The sequence below is a fragment of the Orycteropus afer genome, unplaced genomic scaffold (assembly GCF_000298275.1).
Source record: "Orycteropus afer afer isolate SDZICR_OR568_19922 unplaced genomic scaffold, OryAfe1.0 scaffold00117, whole genome shotgun sequence".
Lineage (NCBI taxonomy): Eukaryota > Metazoa > Chordata > Mammalia > Tubulidentata > Orycteropodidae > Orycteropus > Orycteropus afer.
In genome coordinates this window covers 4819890-4841121 of record NW_006921704.1, presented here as the reverse complement: position 1 = coordinate 4841121, position 21232 = coordinate 4819890, and the positions used below count along the sequence as shown (strand labels likewise).

The 21232-nt window shown below is 40.2% G+C and overlaps 1 protein-coding gene across 1 annotated transcript in view; it reads left to right on the top strand.

The window, feature by feature from the left end:
• The window catches only part of GPC6 (glypican 6), a gene marked incomplete at its 5' end in the record, with an annotated part of 1291124 nt that overhangs the window by 1256158 nt on the left and 13734 nt on the right, over positions 1–21232 (top strand). Inside the window, one exon of the mRNA XM_042781413.1 lies at positions 5116–5252. Within this exon, the coding sequence (XP_042637347.1) occupies positions 5116–5252 (137 nt within the window). The remainder of the gene's footprint in view (positions 1–5115; positions 5253–21232) is intronic.

Below are 21232 nucleotides of genomic sequence, written 5' to 3'. Positions count from 1 at the left end.
GTGGCTGCGATGATGGGCTCAAGTATAGCAGGGATTGTGGGGCTGGTGCGGGATCGGGAAGTGTTTCATTCTGCTGTGCATGGGGTCGCTATGAGTCGGAAATGACTCCACGGCACTTAACAACACCAACAACATCCTGGTTATAGCCCTGAAAGTTCAACTTCCTAGAATCTCTTATTCCCAGGAAAACTGCAATAGGCGTTCACTCTACCTGTACTAAGTAGTGGGCATAAAGATAAATTAGATACTGTCCTTGCCATTAAGGAGCATGTGACCTAAAAGGGAATCTCAAAAGTAAGCCAGTTACTTCTTTGGTGTGCTCAGTACTTAGAATCATGAAAGGTGCTATGGAACACAGAAAGTTGAATCTAGATCTCGTTTGGGGTCAGGGAATGTCCCTTGAAGGAGACAATGTTTGAGTGTGATTTTTAAAAATGAGAAGCATATCTCATACACAGTTAAAATTTTGCAAATATTAGAAGATGAGATACCTGTGAGACATCATGCAATTTTATTCTTTCCCTGTGTCCCAAAATATATATGTCTATCTGATTCAGAATCCCAGAGCATGCAGGTATGGTTACAGTATGTAAGAAGCAGAAAAGCAAAGGCTCATCCTTGGTGTACTTTGTTAAGGGACAGAATAAACCTTACACTATTGCATTCCTAAAGAAGGTGATCATTTTCTGACCTAGATATGAATACATACTACCTCTTTCTTTCTCTGGGGCTTGTATGTAACTCCTATGTCTTTCTCTGGGATTTGTGTTCAAGTAGAGTGAAAATGACTGGTTTAGTAGGAGCTCTGGTAGCATAGTGCCTAAGGCACTTGACTGCTAACCAGAAGGCTGGCGGTTCAAACCCACCAGCCACTCCTCAGAAGGAAGGTTGGGCAATCCTACTTCCGTAGTGATAACTGCCTCGGAAACCCAAGGAGGGGTCGCTATGAGTCGGGGCTGACTCTACGGCATATAACAACAACAGTAGGCTGCATGTAAGGGACACCCATATGTGGGCACCAGGCAGAAAAAATGAAATGTGAGGAATTTTATTTTTTTACATTTTTATTTCCAAAAAATTCATACATCAAAAAAAAATTCCAAAAGTAATATCACCAAATCATATATACCCTCCACCTAGATTCACCATTAATAATTTACCACTGTAATTTTCTCTCTCTTTTTCTATACATATATGTATTTATTAGGAGCTCTGGTAGTGTAGTACATAAGACATCTGACTGTTAACCAGAAGGCTGGCAGTTCAAACCCACCAGCCACCCCTTGGAAGGAAGGTTGGGCAATCTACTTCTGCAGTGATACCACCTCAGAAACCCAAGGAGGGGTTGCTGTGAGTCGGGTCTGACTTGATGGCATATAACAACAACAACAACATATGTATTTATTAGTGTTGGTATTATTACTAGACCAGTTGAGAGCAAGTTATAGACATTAAGATGTCTTTTTTCTACATAGCACCTAAGCATGAGGACATTCTCCTGAGTAACCACAGTACAATATTAAATTCAGGAACTTGAACACTGACATAATACATTATCTCAATAATCTCCTTTGTCCAAATTATTTTTTTCCAATCCAGAATAAAATCTGGAATCATGCACTGCATTTGGGTGACATGTCTCTTTTTCTTCTTAGCCTGGAAGAGTTCTCTAGCCTTTCTTTGTCTTTTAGAACTGACATTTGTGAAGAATACAAGCCAGTTGTTTTCAGAATGTCCTTGAGTTTGGGTTTGTCTCATGTGCCCCCATGATTAGATTCAAGCTATGCATTCTTGGCTTCAAGAGCCATGTTATGTCCTTCTTGGTACATCCCATCAAGAGACACACACTACCAATTTGTCCCATTATTGGTAATAACAACCTTGATCAATTGGTTAAGGTGGGGGTCAGGCAAATTTCTGAACTGTAAAATTACCAATTTTTCATTTGTAATTAATAAGTAGTGTGTAACGAGATACTTTGAGATTATGTAAATATGGTGTTCCTCATCTAACTTTTACCCAACGAGTTTAGTATCCACTGATGATTCTCACTGGGATCAATTATTACAAGGATGACTTCAGAATGGTGCTTTTTATAACTCTGTCATTCTTTCAACATTTGTTAGTTGGTGTTTGAAAGAGATTTTTTAAAAAAATAATGATTGAGAAACAGTGTACCTAAATATACATGCAGTGGATAGAAATAGCCATAGTACCTTTTTAAAAAATTACATAACTTGCACACACATTTATGTCAGGAATGGCAAGAAGGAAATAGACTGGCTCTTTCACTATACACCCCCTTATGCAGTCTGATTGGCTGGAAGGAGGGCCAGCCAAGCAGCTTGGGGACCCTGGTCAACTGGAACTGGGATTCAGAGAGTGTAAGTTTCAACCCATCCTTAACATTTACTCTGTATAAAGTAGTACAGAGAATGTCATTACTCTTTGTTGTTCATTCACACTCTAAAGCAAAAGAAATACCACCCTCTTGGAAAATGTGTACCAGGTTTTCAGCTTTCTCATTCTGATCACCTTCAGCTCTTTATGGATGAACAGACATTTTGCATTACTGAGGTCTCTGTCGTCATCAGAATCACAGATAAGCAAGGGCCAAAATTCTGAAACTCCTAAGCATACTGGGAACAAAACAAACTGTCAGAGGTCTTTTATATCTTTATGCTCACTTGTAAACCTGATGAAAGATGTTTGGAAATTTTTCTCAAATCTATCCTCCATGCACAATGAACAGAATACTTTGAAAATACTTTATTGATTAAAGGTATGGTTTCACAGCCAATTATTGTAATTGCTATCAGTAAGTCTTATACTTGTAAAATGTTGAACTGGCAAAAGTTGTCTGATAGAGATATATTTATAACAATAACCAAAAAAAGGAAAACAACAACAACAACAGCAACAAAAAGAGTACCCTACACCAACTGAGGCTGCTTCTGTACAACTCAAATTTTCTTTCCTTTTTTTAAAGGTTTACCAAATCAAAAAAACCAAATTCACTGCCATCGAGTGGGTTCCGACTCATAGTGACCCCCTTTGAGTTTCCAAGGCCATAAATCTTTATGGAAGCATATCGTCCAGTCTTCCTTCCATGGAGTGGCTGATGGGTTTGAACTGCCAGCCTTCTGGTTAGCAGTCAAATGCCTTAGGCACTACTCTACCAGAGGTTAAGGCCATGGTTTTATAAGATATCCCAGTTATTGGCCTAATAATATGTTTAGTGCCTTTGTTCTACCTCATAGTTTGTTGCATATTGCCTGGGGTCTTAAAAGCTTGCAGATGACCATCTAAGGCACAACAATTGGTCTTTGTTTGCCTGGAATGAAAAAGGAAGAAGAGTCAAGAATAGGAGGAGGATCTGGATGTGTGACTAATTGCCTCCATGAACAATTGCCTCCTTCATCATTAGACCAGAATTGGATGATGCCTGACTACCATTACTGCACATTTTGATCAAAGATTCCATAGATTTCTAATCAAAAGTGAGAAAATGTAGAACAGATTTTCAAATTTTCATGGACTCCAGACACCCCTGGAGCCATGAAGGTTCTATGAACCCCTAAAACCATTGCCCTAAACTTTAAACCTTAAACCACAACTATCCCCTGAAGTCTTCATACTTCAGATAATATCCTTTGCCATGGAGGTGAGTCCTATTCATAGCGACCTTGTAGGACAGAATCTAATTGACCTATTGGATTTCCAAAGCTGTAACCTTTATGGAAGCAGATTGCTACATCTTTTTTCCTTGGGATGGCTGATGAGTTTAAACCCTGGACCTTTCATTTTGCAGCAGAGTGCTTCAACCCTGCACCACCAGGGCTCCTAAACCACACAACAGTGTAGCTTAATTAATTAAAAATGCCTGCCTTGAGCATTATGGTCTCTTAAGAACTATCTACAAGCGATCAAATTTACAAGAGCAACTTGGAAGTTTAGCTAGTTACCTTAGAGGGCAGTGAATTTATGTTCATGGGGGAGAACAATTCAGAAAAGGGGGGGTGAGAATGGCTACACAACTGGAAGAACATAATCAATGTCACTGAATGGTCCATTTAGAAACTGTTGAATTGGCGTATGTTTTGCTATGTATATTCTCAACAATAACAACATAAATAAAATTATTTAAAAAACAAATTTAAAAGAATGACTCTTCTCTTTCTGGTGCCTGAGATGTTTAATTGAGTTTGGTTTACTGCTCGCAATCTAAATGTGTGCTGTCCAAGCTTGTCAATTGCACAAGAGCAGAAGTTACCAGCATGTGAATTAGTGACAATATTTATTTCTTGCAGATGCAAGTAGGCCACTGGGAAAAGTGTTGTATCTCTTGGTGCATTGTTTAGGTGCGTTTATCTGATAGCCAAGCAAATGAATGCAAAATAATATGTTTAGGCTGTTTGAGATAAAGACTCCCAGTGGGAGAGGGACCCGAAGCCACTTTAGTTCATGAGTTTTTAATTCAATGGATGGGAGCGAAGAAAAGATGGAAAACAAAAAGCCAATTACCTGAGAACTGTCCTCCAGGAGCTAGAGGAAGATTGAGGGGGGTGGAAGCAGGGGCAGATTACTCAATAAGCAAGGTCAGCATGAGTTTACTTGTGCTTACTTATTAATCTGTAGTGAACATGTTTATACCCATGTGAAATGGTTCACTACAGATTAGTAAGTAAACACAACTAAACCTGTGCTGACCTTGCTTACTGGGTACTCTTTTTCTGTCAGGGATTTTAAATTTGAAAAGAAGCTTTTAATTCTGTAAGAAGGGGCTATGGGGTTGGAAGAGAGGCAGATGCCAGCCATACCTAGAAGCAGAATATTTGATATGGTGAAAAAATATGAAATTGTTTGCTACAAATTAGTTAGTAAATAAGCACCAGCCCATGCTTACCTTGCTTATCGGGTAATCAGACACTGGGCAGAAGAGACAGTTTCCTGGCAATAAATCTCATAGCATGTGTCTATCTCTTAAAATTGATAAAGAGTTTATGTTCATCATACCACAGGTTGTTTAATGTTCACCCATGTTATGTCCATTTGTAGAACTGGACAACTACCTTAAGGAGAGTATTCACTCCCTTTCCTTGGTTTCTTGGTCAGGTCACAGACATAAAAGAGAAACTGAAGCTCTCTAAAAAGGTCTGGTCAGCTTTACCCTACACCATCTGTAAGGATGAGAGCGTGACAGCGGGCACGTCAAATGAAGAGGAATGCTGGAACGGGCACAGCAAAGCCAGGTGAGGAGGGGCTCACTGTTCAGATGGACAGGGCCATTTCACATGTAGCCTTGGAAGAGTCTCCTGGCACAACTGCAGACCTGTTTATGGAAAAAGCAATGGAGGGTGGAGGGACAAGTCGTCACTTAGCAACAGCTGTTCAAAGTGACAGGTTTGATGGGCACCTGGGAGCACTTGCTGTACTCTCAAGGTGCCATTAAGCATGGAATCCTCGTTCTGCATGCTTCGCCTGTGGATGAGGACAGAGGGATGGTGACAGATGCCAGGTTACAGACACTCTGAGATCTCAAAGAGCTCTTTTATGTTCACTTAATGACTCTAAGATAGTGTAGCTATATTTATCCATAGCTAAATTTGCACAGCTTTTTTTCCCCCATCACAAGTTAAAGCAGTAAATGAACATTCAGCTATAATATTCTCCACCCTCAGAGGAAAAAAAATTGGCTGAATTGTTCGTTGGAAGGGTAAAAGAAATGACTGTGGGACCACTGGGATGAGTTCTAATGGGCCCTGTGCCTTGGGGAAGTCCCATTGGAATCTCCTGATGAGAGATGGCTCTGTTTTTCTTCCTTCAGGTGATATGCAATTTCTGCAATTCTTGATGCAAGCTAGAAATGGGCTTGCCCTGGTTTTCACAGGGTGGAGAAGTTGGATGGGGGAACTGGTTGGGAGTTGGCAGGCAGGGCAGGACACCAGGCAGGGAGTTTGCCTGAGCCACATCAGTAGGGTTGCAGATGGGTAGAGCAGCTGGTAAATTGGACTCAAGAAATCTTTGGGGATTGGCCAGCAGGTGCAGAAGTTAAAAGGGAAGTCTATTCTGGGGTCTTACTGGGAGATTTCAATCATATGAAGCAGCTGTGATCAAAAGGGAACAAGGCAGTATGTGGACCTTAAGTTCATAAGAAACCACAAAAGGTAAGTAAGGGGTGTGAGTGAGTTTATTAGATGGATTTCTTACACTGTGGAGTTGGTTGTTTTGTTTTTAGTATCTATTGGTAATGATATTATTAACCCAGGAAGAGCTTCTCAAGGTAAAAATAAGACAGCTACAGAAAAAGTTGTCATCATTTCAAGTTGTCCTAAAATATCAATATCCAACTTTTACATTATGTATGTATAGATGGAAACTCATAATATTAGCAATATGACATTCAAAAATACAGTGTGTTACCTGTGTCTGGCCATTTAGGAAGGAGATTTTGGCCAGCAAATTCACCTGTGAATTAACTTCTAATGTGTCTTTTCCTATTGACTACACAGAAAGACCATGTAAAGGATTTCCAAATGGCCTAATGAATAAAGCGGTTGATGTCGCAGGCTTCACCATTGTCCATGTGTGTTTACCTTTCAGCCCTGGCTAAAATGAAGGCTGTGTTTTGAACTGCATTCTCATGGATAGTTGCACAGGTTACTGGGTATTATTGTATATGTATTTTTAATTACAAAAGCAAATATAAAGAATTTTAGAGGGTGGGAGTATGAGGGAGGGTACCACACTCTACCAAGAAGATGAATGAAGAAAATAAGGACCATTGAAATTAGAGCTCAAGAAGATCAGGATGGTTTAACCAAGTTCACCTTTGGTTAGGTTAAATGATTAGTCTAAGATTACCCAACTAACAAAGGTGAAAGCTGAGAATCTCTCAAATCCTAGCCCTGCATTCTTTTCCTGGAGTACTCTGCCTCTAAACAAATGATGTCAACATATGGCCACCCAGCGGCCCTGAGGAGGAAAGAAAGACCTGGTGATTAGCTTCCGTAAAGACTACAGTCCAGAAAACCCTACAGAGTATGTCTACTTTATAACACATAGAATCGTCATGAGTTGGAATTGACTTGACTGGCGACTAGTTTTATTTATTTATTTATTTATTTATTTATAACCTAGATTAGGAGAAATGAATAAAATGGATCCTCAATTCTATAAAAGATTTAGTGGGTCTACTTCAGTTTTCTCATTCTATCAGTCAATCAATAGTATTATTAAGCAGCCCTTCTGTCCCAGGCACTATGCAAGGCTCTAAGAATTAAGTGCCATAAAATAGCAGTGGGTTCAATACATGCAAAGGCCCAGTGACTGGCTAGAATACAGTGGGTCGGAAGCTTCAAGTATGAGACACCTGGAATTTAGGTTTGGGAAAAGATCATATAGATGGAGAAGCCCCTAGATCAGTATTCATGGATCACAATTGAGTTTTATCCTGAGATCAATGGGAAACCATTGGAGAATTTTATGTAGGTGAGGGAAATGAGTAGGTTAATGCAATAAAATTATTTGCAGAAATATTCTATAAGATCACCCAATACAGTGTATCTATTATTATGTAATAAATATGTTGCTAAAAAAGATGAAGTTATCAAATATTTTTTACTTAAATTATATCCCCATTGAAAATTTATAATTTCATGTTTTCATTTAGTTCCTTTTTTAAAAATTATTATTCCACTGAAAGTGAATCTTAATATAACTATTTTTAATAGCATTGTAAGTAGCTAACCAATAATGGTGTCTTGAATTATATTTAATTGAAGCTTTCTTTTCATTCAAATATTAATAGACCTAGAAACACATTCCTAAATGAATGTAAGAAGTTCTTTATTTAAAGAAATTTCACTGAATTATTTTGTATTTGAAGAACCCATTTGTAATGCCACTGTTTTGTTTTTTTTATCCTTTTTAAGTATGGGTTTTCAGCTGATAGGTCTTTTTAAATGTTTAGGAATGCTTGTAGAAAAGAAAATATATTTAGGTTATTCTTATCACCTATGTGAAACAAAATAACTAGAACTTTTATTTTTAAAAAGTCTATCAAAAAGTCTTAATGGATATATAACAGAGATATTTGGTGTAGTGCCTAAGGCATTTGACTGCTAACCAAAAAGGCTGGCAGTTCCAACCCACCAGCCACTCCTGGGAAGGACGATTGGGCACTCTACTTCTGTAGAGATACCACCTCGGAAACCCAAGGCTGGGATCACTATGAGTCAGATTTGACTCGATGGCAGTGAGGTTTTTTTTTTTTTTTTTTTTTTTTTTTTTTTTGGTAAAAGAGATGTGTCATGGTCTGAGGTTTATAAACTTAAGTCTGAGGGATGAGGTCACCAATAAACCAGGTATTTCTTCCTGTCTTTTGTTTTGTTTGTCAGACTCCTGCAGCCACTTTGTCTCTAAGTATGTGATCAGGCTTTTCTTCCATCACCCACATTTTTCCTGATCATTTTCTGAGTCTTACTCTGCAGCACTTTACCATATTTTCTTGATTCAGAAACATACTTATTTTGCATTTTAACATTTCTGGAATCAAAATGACACTTACAGTGGGTATGTTCATTTACTCCAGTGATTACCTTATTTTCCAAAAAAGCTGTTATTAAATTAATGGCACCTGTTTAAATCAATGCTGACTGGAAATTGAGATACCAGGATACACAGAATGTGGCAGCTGAGGCGGCCACAGGGTGAAAGCTGCTGTGTTGAGGTAATGGTCAAGGGCATGTGTCCCTCGGGATATGAACTCATCCCCACACCTCACCCACTCCCACCCGCTCCAGATGATCTCACTCTTCTCTGTAGCTAATCCGACCTGGAAACAGGAGGTGATGTAGAAGGAGATTCTATCCCTTGATGGGTGGAAATTGTGCTGTGCCCAATGATCCTATTACATTTGCATCTTCATTCTGACAAGACTAGGTGGTCCAGAAACCCTTTTCCTTCTTTCCCCTTCTGTTTCCAACCTCCTGGGACAGTGTGAAGATCTTGGAGATAGTATCTATGAAAAAGGATTGTAAATTCTAAAACAATTGCTTCTCCAACAGTAATTTGCAGGCTAAACTTTTGTGGATCTTGTTAAAATGTAGATTCCAATTCAGTAAGTCTGAAGTGGGGCTAGAAATTCTGCATTTTTAGGTAATGTAGTTGTTGCTGATCAAGGCACCACACTTTGAGCTTGCTAGGTTCTAAGGCAGGATTAGGAGCTCTGGTGGCACAAAGCCTAAGGCATTTGAGTGTTAACCAGAAGGTTGGTGGTTCAAACCCACCAGTCACTCTGTTGAGGGAAGACTGGGCAACCTACTTCTGTAAAGATTTACTGCCTCGGAAACCCAATGAGGGTTGCTATGAGTTGGAATTTACTTGATGGCAGTGGGTTTGGGTGTTTTTTGTTTGTTTGTTTTAAGGTAGAACTTCCAAATTTAATGCATAAAAATTTAGGACACCAAATGGGACATGTTGTTGTTGTTGTTATGTGCCGTCAAGTAAGACCTGACTCATAGTGACACCTCCTTGGGTTTCCAAGGCAGTATCATTATGGAAGCAGATTGCCCAACCTTTCTTCTCAGGAGTGGCTGGTGGGTTTGAGCCACCAGCCTTCTGGTTAGCAGTCAAGTGCCTTAGGCACTACGCTACCAGAGCTCCTAAATGGGACACATTGACTTAAAATAAGTATTTATTATTTATCTGAAATTCCAATTTAATTGGAGCGCTGGTGCTGTAGTGTCTAAGGCATTTCACTGCTAAACAGAAGGCTGGGGGTTCAAATCTACCAGCCACTCCTCAGAAGGAATTTGGACAATCAACTTCCGTAGAGATGCTGCCTCAGAAACCCAAGGAGGGGTTGCCATAAGTCTAATTGACTCGACGGGAGTGGGTTTGTTTTTTTGAATTTATATTTTGTCTGGCAACCGTACTTTAAGTCTCTATTAAAATGTAAGATATTCTCTTTTTCAGTCCACACAAAAGCCTCAGGGAGCATGTTACAATTTTGTGTTTTCTCATTGCCTTCACTGATACCCTAGATGTTTCCTTTCATGAGGCTTTGCTAATATTAAACACAACAGCATCACTAAGGGAGGTTACATGGTTCAGTTGTACTCTCGCCCACTAAGGAGAGCCTGGGGATAGGAGAAGTTGAAGGCATCTCAACAAAAAATTGCTTCAGCTTCATGTGTGCAACAAGAGAGAATTTTGAGCACAACCTTCACAATGAAGGATATCCACACAAGCCTCTGGTCTTGTTTGGCCAAGGATGGATACTCTGAATTATTGGTGAGTAATTGATTCACTTAATACTCCAAATCACATCCTACTTATCAGAAGAGCTAATTAAGGATTTTCCTCAGCGTTTACTGCAGTGTCTGTCAACAATGAAAAGCAGCCTTTGGAACCATTTTCAGTGCGTCCTCAGGAGAAAAGAGCTTGGAAGTGCAACTTCTCCTCTGTCCATTTCTCATTTATCTCAACATCTTCTTAAGAGGGAAATGGAAGAAGATGCAGCAGCACTCTGCCTCAACTCAGAAAAATAGGAGTTGAAAGGAAGCTAGTAAGTAATGGAGGAAAATCAATAATAATCTAGAAGGCCAAGGGAAGAAAAAAAATTGAAGATTCGTGGTGCAGGTTACAAATCTAGGCCTCCTAAAATTCCCGGGGTGAAGGTAGAGCCCCTCGGAGGATATTTGCAGCCATTCATCATCCCTGGGAAGGGTGTTCTGGAAAGCCAGGTGGCCAGAATAGCTGTCATTAAGGGAGCTGGGGAAGAATGATTGAATGGGAGACAAAAAAGCATAGACACAGGAGGAAATAAGACATTTACATGGTTAGCATATAAAGATTAGAACTTGAGGAACAGCCAAAGGGGGAAAGAAAAGCCCCGATGGTATTCACGTAGGCTTTGGCCTTTTTGCTCCCAGATTCTTTGTTTATTTTAAGACTCTAATTGTTATTGTTAGCAATCATCGATTTGGCCCCTGACTCATGGTGACCTCATGCACAGGTGCTGCTTGGTCCTGTGCCAGCCTTATACCTTGTGATCATTTTGGACTATTGTGCTCCATAGGGTTTGCACTGGCTGATTTTCAGAAGTAGATCACCAGGCCTTTCTTCCTAGTCTGTCTTAGACTTGAAGCTGTGCTGAAACCTGTTTCGCATCATAGCAACAGATAAGCCTCCATTGACAGATCTCCTGCTTGTGAGGTACAAAATCTACCACTGAACCACCAGTGCCTCATTTTTTAGGACATAGGCATATCAGACTCTATCTTCTGTATCTTCCTTGAAGATTGCTTTCTCTTCATGGAGGTCCTTTCTCTAAACTCAAAGGGATTGAAAAGGTAAAATGAGTATGAGAGAGAATGGGATGAAGGCAGAGGAAAGGCAAAGGAAAGCCAGTCTGAGAGTCAAGCCCCACCATTACATGGGGTACAGGGCAAAACATACAATATTTCAGAGTCTTTGAGGTGTCTTGAATCTGTCATTTCCAGACCCTTCCTGTCCCCCATAAAACTTTTAAAACAATCTTCCACTTTTGCTTCTTATAAGGTAGCACAAACAGTTTGCACTTGACTGCTAACCTAATGGTTCGCCGTTCGAATCCACCCAGCAGTACTATGGAAAACAAATCTGGTGATATTTCTCTGAAAACCCTATGGAGCAGTTCTACTCTGCACACATGGGGTTGCCGTGAGTCAGAATCGAGTGGACAGCAACCAACAATAGCAATAACAAAGCCAAGATTTAGCTCTCAATCTGTCTTTCCTCTAAAATGCCTTCAGGTAGGAAGTGATCTAGGAGCTGGCTGATTAATTGGATCTATGGAATCATAACTTTTTCAGGGACCCTCTGCAATTTTTTTCAAGCCAGCTAATCCTCACAGAAAGGACTCTGTCCCTAAAGAAATCCTTCCTGAGGCCAAGAGGTAAATACAGTCAATTGAAAGAAATAGGTAAAGTAGAAATCTAAAAAATAGATCAGTCACTCTCACTAGCCAGAGTGGATTGACTAACCAAAGAAAATAGCAGGCCATGCCTTGGCATGTCTGAGCAAAGGGAAGAAGAGTGAAATGATATACTGTGATGAGAAATCTGTCAAAGAGAGTGCACAGATCAGCAGGATCGGGCATGACAATATTGTTTTACTCTGATTGCAGAACAAGTCCCAAAGCATGTCAGCTGCAGTTTATACTCTGTAAAATATTTTATATAGACCAAACCAGGCAACACATCAGGAAGGTGAGAACTCAGCCTAAGAACTAGTTATATAATTACATAACATGACATTCTAAGTTACTGTTTCCCTTTCTCTTACACACGTGGGGAATGAACACACCATGACTGTCCTGGGGGACAGGGAAGCTGCAAAAACCTGCAAGTGGCAAAAATGTTGGGCAGAGATGGTTACAAATAGGAGGAAGGGGATGTATTGCTGGTCAGCAACTGAGCAACCCTGAACACTAACTCACAGGCCTCCTTTCCTATCCATTCTGTAGTTTGCCGACTCTAGTTCTGCCAAGAAAGGATGGGTTTAGAAGTGTTTTCTAGGGAGTTGGGGAGCTCTGGTGGTGAAGTGGCTAAGTGTTCAGTTGCTAACTGAAAGTTCGGCAGTTTGAACCCATCAGCCACTCTTCAGGACTAAGATGTAGCAGTCTGCTTCCAAAAAGACTAGAGCCTTGGAAACCCTATGGGACAGTGCTACTCTGCCCTATAGCATTGGGAGGAGTCAGATTGACTCAACTGCAATAGCCAGTGAGTTGAAGCCAAGTTAAAGAATTTATCTTCTGATTGCTGCTGCAAACAGTGAGCTGTGTGTTCTTTATAAAAATACCCATACCATTTCATGCCACAGATTCTCCAGCTTGAGAAAAGCCACACAGTTCATTCTTCTGTGCAAGATTTCAGGCTTTCAAACACCAGATGTTACTGCTGTCAGCCACTTCTAAGGAACAACTTCGGCATTTTGGGAAGCCATGGCAACAACTTGATTTTCATTAGAATACCTTAGAATTACATGGTATGTTATAAATTTTCAAAACATTGAAAATTTTTAAAAATTTAAAAATTTTTAATTTTTTGCTCTTGTTGTTAGTTCCCATCGAGTCACTGAAAAACAAGTGGTGGCTGCTTATAAGCTGCATTGACTGGGAATCAAACCCTGGTTTTCCATATGGAAAGCAAGAAATTTACCGCTGAACTACTCCAATTACCAATATACTGATATATAATTATGTTGTTGTTAATTGCTGTTGAGTCAATTAAAGGGACTCATGGCAGCCCCATTGTGCAGAGTAGAACTGCCCCATAGGGTTTTCAAGACTGTGACTTTTTGGAATCATCAGGCTTATGTTGACACACCTCTGGGTGGGTTTGAACCACCAACATTTTGGCTAGTAGTCAAGCGCTTAACCATTTGCTCCACCAAGGAACTTTATGTAATTATACAAAGTGCTTAAGTGACTTGCCCATGATCTCACTGCTGGGTCTCAGGGAGATCTCAAGTCTCCTAGATCCAAATATGTGTGACTTCTACCATGCTTCAGTGACATGTTCACGAAGTAGTTAACACCACAGACAACACTTACTTGACAGCCTTCAAGATTTACAATCTACTTAAAGCACACAGTCACAGTAATGCTTCAAATAACACTGTTTTCCAGCTGGGAAAAATGGAAAGAAAACAAAGTAACCTATATCAAGAACCTTAAAAGTAAACTTAAACCTTAGACTTTAAGAAAGCTTCTGAAAGAGATTATAGATACCATTGGTTCATAATTCCTTGTTTGAAACTCTTGGCGCTATATGTGTTTCAGAATTTTTATATTTTAGAAAATCATCAAGTGTATCTACTGTATGTCCTGTATTACTCCCAGTGAGGTATAAGGCTACAACACCTCACTGGGAGTAATAAAACACATTGATATTTCTACAACAGAATGCATTAATAGTCACACTAAGTGGAATAAATAGATTTATAATTAGCCTCATTTCAGACATGATCAGGTTTTGCTAAAAAAATGAGTTGTCCAAAAAAAATTTTGGAGATATTTGAATTTAGAAATTGCAGACAAGGAATTTTGCGACTATGTTAGCAATATATCTACTTAGATAAGTAAAACTCTTAAAACCACTGAAGATGAGTGAATATATCACTGAGAATTAAAAAATGTAATAGAGACATGTTGAAAGGAGCTGATTTATGGCAACAAATAGCATTGAAATTGCTTTTGCATTACTCTTCTAAGTGTGCGAGGCAGAAACAGTCAGGGGAAGGACTAGGCACCAACAAACACAGGCAAGACCCTACCCACCCTATGTCTCCTCATTTCCTCCTTAGCTTCCATTTGGGCTCATGCCAACCCCACTGAGTACTGCTGGGCTAATCTTCTTTTGCAATGCCTCACTTCTAAGGTTTTCACTAGTCCCAAACCCAAACCAAACCAAGCCCATTGTCATTGAGTCGATTCCAACTCACAATGACCCCATGTATTACAGGGTAGAACTGAGTGCCTAGGGTTTTCTTGGCTGATTGCCAAGACTTTCTTCTGCACTTCCACTGGGTGAATTTGAACTGCCAACTGTTTAGTTGGTAGCCGAGAACAAACCTTTAGTGCCACCCAGGGACATTCTTTATTTCCAAACCCAATTAAAACTTGAGAGTTGTGTGTCCTTATCCCTCAATATGTAGCTTTTTACCTAAGGACAACTACCAACATTAACTGAAAAATTAACATGCCTCTCCTCCCAGCAAGCACATTCATATATCAATAGGGTCTTTCTGGAAGTCCTGCCTTACCAGAAAAGAGTGGTTTTGAATGGTGAGAATTGGAAGCACTATGGCTGGCCAGTGGGGCCAGCCTATACTTAAAATCTCTCAGTTGACAGAGTTCTCAACTCTGCTCTTTTGGTCCTCTAGTGCTGCTCTCACAGAAAATACTACAAATGGGTGATCTTAACAAACAGGGATTTATTTTCTTACAGTTCAGGAGGCTGAAAGTCTGAGTTCAAAATGTCAAGCTCCAGGGGCTAGGTGAAGACCCTTTGACCTTGGGCTTCAGCTCTGCCCTTTGTTCCCAGCCCACTGGAGCTAGAGCCAGGTCTTCACTTGGGCAGCTGCTGGCTGCTGAGGCTGATAAACTGAAGGTCAACAAATGAGATGGCACAGTCCCAAGATTTAGAAACAACATGGCAGGCCACTAGTTCAAGTCCAGAGATAGTCCCAAGATCAGTAGGAAACATGGCAAGCTGCTGAATGAAGACTCGGCTACATGCAGGGTCCAAGCATGCCAAAAAGCTGCAGAGACCTTTCTCAATGCTTCTTCTTATAAACTAGAAGCAGATCAGATCCCTAAGTCAGCTACTCAGCTGCTGCAATACCTTCCACAATGGAGCTGATTACCAGTCTCATCATGGGAAATAACTACATCCAGCTGCCTAGCCACTCAAACAAGGCCCAGCCAAGATGACACACAACTTAATTACCACATCTGCCAAAAGAGACTTTTGGCATAGTGTCTGCAGCACCTGTCAAGGTCAAATGTCTCAGTTCCCCATAAATTCCCACGAAACTCTTCCACTTAATCAGTTATAAAGTTAAATATAGTCAAAGACGCCTACATTAGCAACATAAAGGTAGATGTGAAGAAAAATAATACAGAAGAACTGCCAAAGATTTAGCTCTTGCAAAATGGAAGGAAACCAAAAGGGGGAAGCTATGATTGGCTTCTTGTGGATGCCACCCACTTGCCACACGACAGCATTCTAACAAAAAAAAAAAAAAAAAAAAAAGCTAAACCCACTGCCAATCAATTGATTCTGACTTATAGCAAACCCCATTGGGTTTCCAAGGCTATAAATCTTTACAGAAGTAGATTGCTTCATCTTCCTTGTGTGGAGCAAATGGTGGGTTTGGACTGCCAACCTTCTGGCTAGCAGATAAATGCCCTGTGCACTGAGCTACCAGAGCTCCTTCAACACAGCATTAGCATACTATAATAGTCTCTGATTTGTCCCCACTTCTGAGTTCTCCTTGCTTCAGGCAATCATGCAACTAGCCTCAGAGCCTGAGCTCTTCGTGCCAAAACTCTCCCTCTTTCCCATATCTCTTACAGATATGATGGCACAAAACAAGAATGCTGTCACTCCAAAGAGCTGGTGCAAAATCTAATAATGGGAAGAGCATGGTGGACTTAAAGATGATTCCATTCTTGCAAGAGATGAGGGTTATGCAAAGAGACCAAACATGAATGTCAACAAAATAAATGGCTTCTTGAGATCCTGGGCTTAGAAAGATTACTCACCATGAAGTCCAGACCTCTGAGACATCTGTGAATTTAACCTCAGGGTCTCCCTCTGGAGTGGCAAAATAGACAATTTTCAAAAATTGTGATAAATATATATAACAGATGGGCTCAAGTATAGCAAGTATTATGAGGATGGCACAGGACAGGGCAGTGTTTCGTTCTGTTGCACATGGGGTTGCTATGAGTTGAAATGGACTCAATAGCACCTAACAACAAGGTACATAACATGAAAATTTCCATCTTAACCATTTTAAGTGTGCAATTCGGGGACATTAATTATAATCACCATGTTGTAGAATCATCACTGCCATGTATTTCAAAAAATTTTCATCATCCCAAACAGAATACCCAAACTCAATACCCCTGTGATAGCTGGGATTTTGTGTCAACTTGGTTGGACCAGAATTCTGAGTGGTTTAGGCAGTTGTGATGTGGTTATTCCCATGATGAGATCGGATGTATATGTTTTGAGCAGCCAATCCATTGAAAGGGAGTTTCCCTTGGGGTGTGCCCTGCTTCCAATATATATATGGACATCCTGGGAAAATGAGCCACTCTTCTATGGATCTGGATCCTGTTGTGCTGCTTACAACTGTCCATGAGCAAGCAATCCACCATTTGGCTTGGTGATCTTGGATTTATCATTTGCCAGAGTCAACAGCTGGTACACTGCCTGCCAATCTTGAGCTCGTCAGCTCCTGCAGCTGCGTGAGTCAGGAAAAAGCCTCCAGCTTGACGTTTGATCCAAGAACTTGGGACTTGCCACCTTCTATAAGTGTGTGAGCCATTTTCCTAAGATAAATTTCTCTCTTTCTATATATAAGCTTTACTGTTCTTACTTCTCTAAAGAACCCATTCTAACACAACCCCTAAGCAATGCCTCCCCATTCCTGCCCTCCCCATGTAAGTGAGATCATATATTTGCCCTTTTATGTCTCACATTTCACTTAGCATAATGTTTTCAAGGTTCATGCATGTTGTAGCATGTATCAGAATTTCATTTCTCATTATGGCTGAGTAATTTTCCATTGTATGTGTATACTACCTTTTATTTATCCATCTATCTGTTGATAGAAGTTTGGGTTGTTTCTACTATTTGACTATTGTGAATAATGAACACTGAACTGTAGTGAACATCAGTTCACGAGTATCTGTTTGAAACCTTCCCTTCAATTCTTTTGACATACACCTAGAGATGGACTTGTTGGGTCACATAGTGATTCTTTTTCATATAATTCAGCTGCTCAGATTATTTTCTCAGTATACAGATTGAAGAAATATGGTGAAAAGATGAAGCCCTGAAGCATACCATTCAGGAAGACTCACGGACAATCTGCGATATGCAGATGACACAGTCTTGCTTGCCGAAAATGACTTAAAGCACTTAATGATGAAGATTAAAGACTAGAGTCTGCACTGTGGATTACCCCTCAACATAAAGAAAATGAACATCTTCACAACTGGAACAATAAACAGCATCATGATTGACAGAGAAAAGATTGAAGTTGTCAAAGATTTCATATTACCTGCATCCATAATCAACACCAATGGAAGCAGCAGTCAAGAAATCAGAAGATGTATTGCCCTCAGCAAATGTGCTGCAAAAGACCTTGTTAAAGTTCTGAAGAGCAAAGATGTCTCTTTGAAGACTAAGGTGTGCTTAGCCCAAGCCTTGGTATTCTCAATAGCCTTATATGCATGTAAAAGCTGAACAATGAATAAGGAAGACTGAAAAAAAAAGTTGATGTTTTGAGTTGTGGTGTTGGAGAAGAATATCAACAGTACCATGGACTGCCAGAAGAATGAACAAATCTGTCCTGGATGAAGTGCCTCCAGAATGCTCCTTGGAAGCAAGAATGGCCAGACTTTGTCTCACCTACTTGGATCATGTTTTTAGAAGGGATCATTCCCTGGAGAAGGACATCATGCTTGGTAAAGTGGAGGGTCAATGAAAAAGGGGAAGGCCCTCAACCAGATGGATTGACACAGTGACTGCAACAAAGGGCTCAGGTATAGCAGGGATTGTGAGGCTGGTGCGGGACTGGGTAGTATTTCATTCTGTTGTGCATAGAGTTGCTATGAGTCAGAGCCAAGTCAAAGGCACCTAACAACAACATGATAATTCTGTGCTTAACTTCTGCAGTTAAGTATTTATGCCTAAGTATTTTCCACAGGGTCTGCACCATTTTACATTCCCACCAGCAATGCGTTTGTTATTGTTAGTTGCTGTGGAGTGGATTCCAACTCCTGGAGACCTCATGTGACCCCAAATGTACAAACTAGAACTGCTCCACAGGATTTTCTAGGCAGGCACCTCTGGGTGGGTTCAAACTAGCACACTTTCAATTAGTAGTTGTGTGCTTAACTGTTTGTGCCTCCCAGGGACTCCTCCAGCAACTCATAAGTGTTCCAATTTCTCACAATTTCCCCATGTCCTCTCCAACAGTTGTTACTGCCTTTTTTTTTTTTTTTTTTAAATAATAATAGCCATCCTAGTGTGTGTAAAATGATATCACATTGTGGTTTTAGTTTGCATTTCCCTAACAACTAAGGGGAGCTCTGGTGGCATAGTGCCTAAGGCACTTGACTCCTAACCAGAAGGCTGGCGGTTCAAACCCACCAGCCACTCCTCGGAAGGAAGGTTAGGCAATCTACTTTCGTAGTGATACCGCCTCGGAAATCCAAGGAGGGGTTGCTATGATCAGGTCCGACTCCATGGGCACATAGCAACAACAACAACAATGACTGAGAATCCCAGAGTGGTGCAAATGGTCAATGTTATTGGCTGCTAACTGAAAGATTAGAGGCTCAAATCCACCCAAAGGCTCATCAGAAGACAGGTCTGGTGATCTCCTTCTGTAAAATCAACCATTGAAAACTTCATGGAGCACAGTTCCACTCTGACACATATGGGGCCTCCATAAGTCGGTATCACTTTGACAACAACTGGTAATGACTAATGATGTTGAGCGTCTTTTCCTGTACTTATTGGCCATTTGCATATTGCAGAAATGTCTATTCAAGTCCTTTGCTCATTTTTAAATCGGATTGTTTGTCTTGTTCTTGTTGCCAGTTTCTTTTTCAGCTGTGTTTTAAGTTTAAATTTCTACATTGTCTCTAAAGTTGCCCTTTGAATACACCAAAAGGAGAAAAGATTTTTGAGGACATGGGTGCATTGTTACTTGTTTTTATTGTAAGCAGCTGAGCATCAGTAGGCACAGTTAGAAGCTGGGTTTGCTTGGCAGTCTCTTATTATTCCTGGATGTTCACACTCCCAGGGGTAGCATTCCCATGTACGCTATTGCAGTCAGCTTCTGATAGATGAGTCTCGGCTAGCCATGCAGTGCGTATAGCATATGAAAGAAACAGAGCCCTTCTCTGACTCAGCAGAGGTACAGGTGCAGGAGTTATTTTCCAAAATGTAGAGGAGCAACACCAGAACTGTGGTCACTTTCCAGCCCTTTTCAATCCCATTATCAGCAAAGTGCAATAGCATGTACTTACTATTTTGTATTTCGAGGGGCTTTAGTAATTAGGTCGAGTTCACAGTGCCTAGCACATAAAATTGCATGGCACTAACAGTCAACCCAATGTCATGGTTTACAAATTATATCCAGAAGACAATCTCAGAGTCTAACAAGAATTTATTTACATACCAAATATTTTAAAAAGCAGGACAAAAGTTATGCTTCACTACAAAAATAAAGAGATACAATTCCATGACTTAAAAAAAAAAATTATTTCTATTAGGACATTTTCTAGGGCAGTAAATACTGTGAAGTTTCATGGAAAGGAATTTGCAATGCCTTCTATGTGTTTTATTATTCATTATTTAACGAACATCATAAAGTCAATTTTGTCCAAGATGTGGATGAAGACATGGAGCTTGTTCTGGAGAACACTAATTTAACATGAGTATGCCAATGCATACACAAATACATTCATGCAAAAGATTTATGACCCGAGAAAAGGCTTAAATGTAAAAACTTCCCTGTGTGTTTCTCTTTCTTCATTTGGAGGCTGATGGGTAGAACTTTTGGTTTCTGGAACTTAGAAAATGATTTTCAGGAAGGGTAAAATTTTCAATCATATTAGGATAAGTAAATAGAAATGACAAGCGAAAGGAATTTTTTTTTTCTTTTTAATCTTTCAAGAAATGGTAATAAATGCAATAGGCAAATAATAATTGCAATTAGGCAGGGCTGCCACCAATTTCTAAGGTTCCTGTATTGGATAGTCTGATTCTCCCAGAGGTCCACTCTTTATCATCACCACCACCCCACCTTGGCCTACTCCCTAGAGGAGAACCTCCACAAACTGTATTACCTGGGGCTCCTCCACCCTCTGGCTTCCAGTTGGGTTCAACCAATTGGAGGCAGCAGCTGGAGGTCAGAAGGAGGAAGGAGAGAGGCTGGCTTTCTCCCTGATGGACTTTGGTTTGGCAGTGCTATGTCCCCTCAAGAACTTTGGGTGGGGTAGTGGTTAAAGCAATGGGCTGCTCACCAGAAGGCTAGTCGTTCAAAACTACCAGCTGTTCTGCAGAAGAAAGATGAAGCAGTCAGCTTCTCTAAGGATTTACAGCCTTGGAAACCTCATGGAGCAGTTCTGCTCTATCCTTAAGTGTCACTGTGAGTCCAAATGTACTTGATGGCAGTGGGTTAACTCCTGTCATTTTAACCTTTGTGGGTTCTGGTAGTAGTTTCTTCCCCTTGCTCCCTCCTACTGTTCCACCCTTGCTGGTTTCTTTTAACCTTGTCTATACCTTTGTAAATAGTTCCTTCTTTCTTTCTTTCTTTTTTAAATTTCATAAATGTATTATGAAACATTTCAAACAGAATCAAAGACTAGTATAATGAACCCCCATGTGCCTGTAACCTAGCTTCAAAACTATCAACTAATAGCTAATCTTTTATA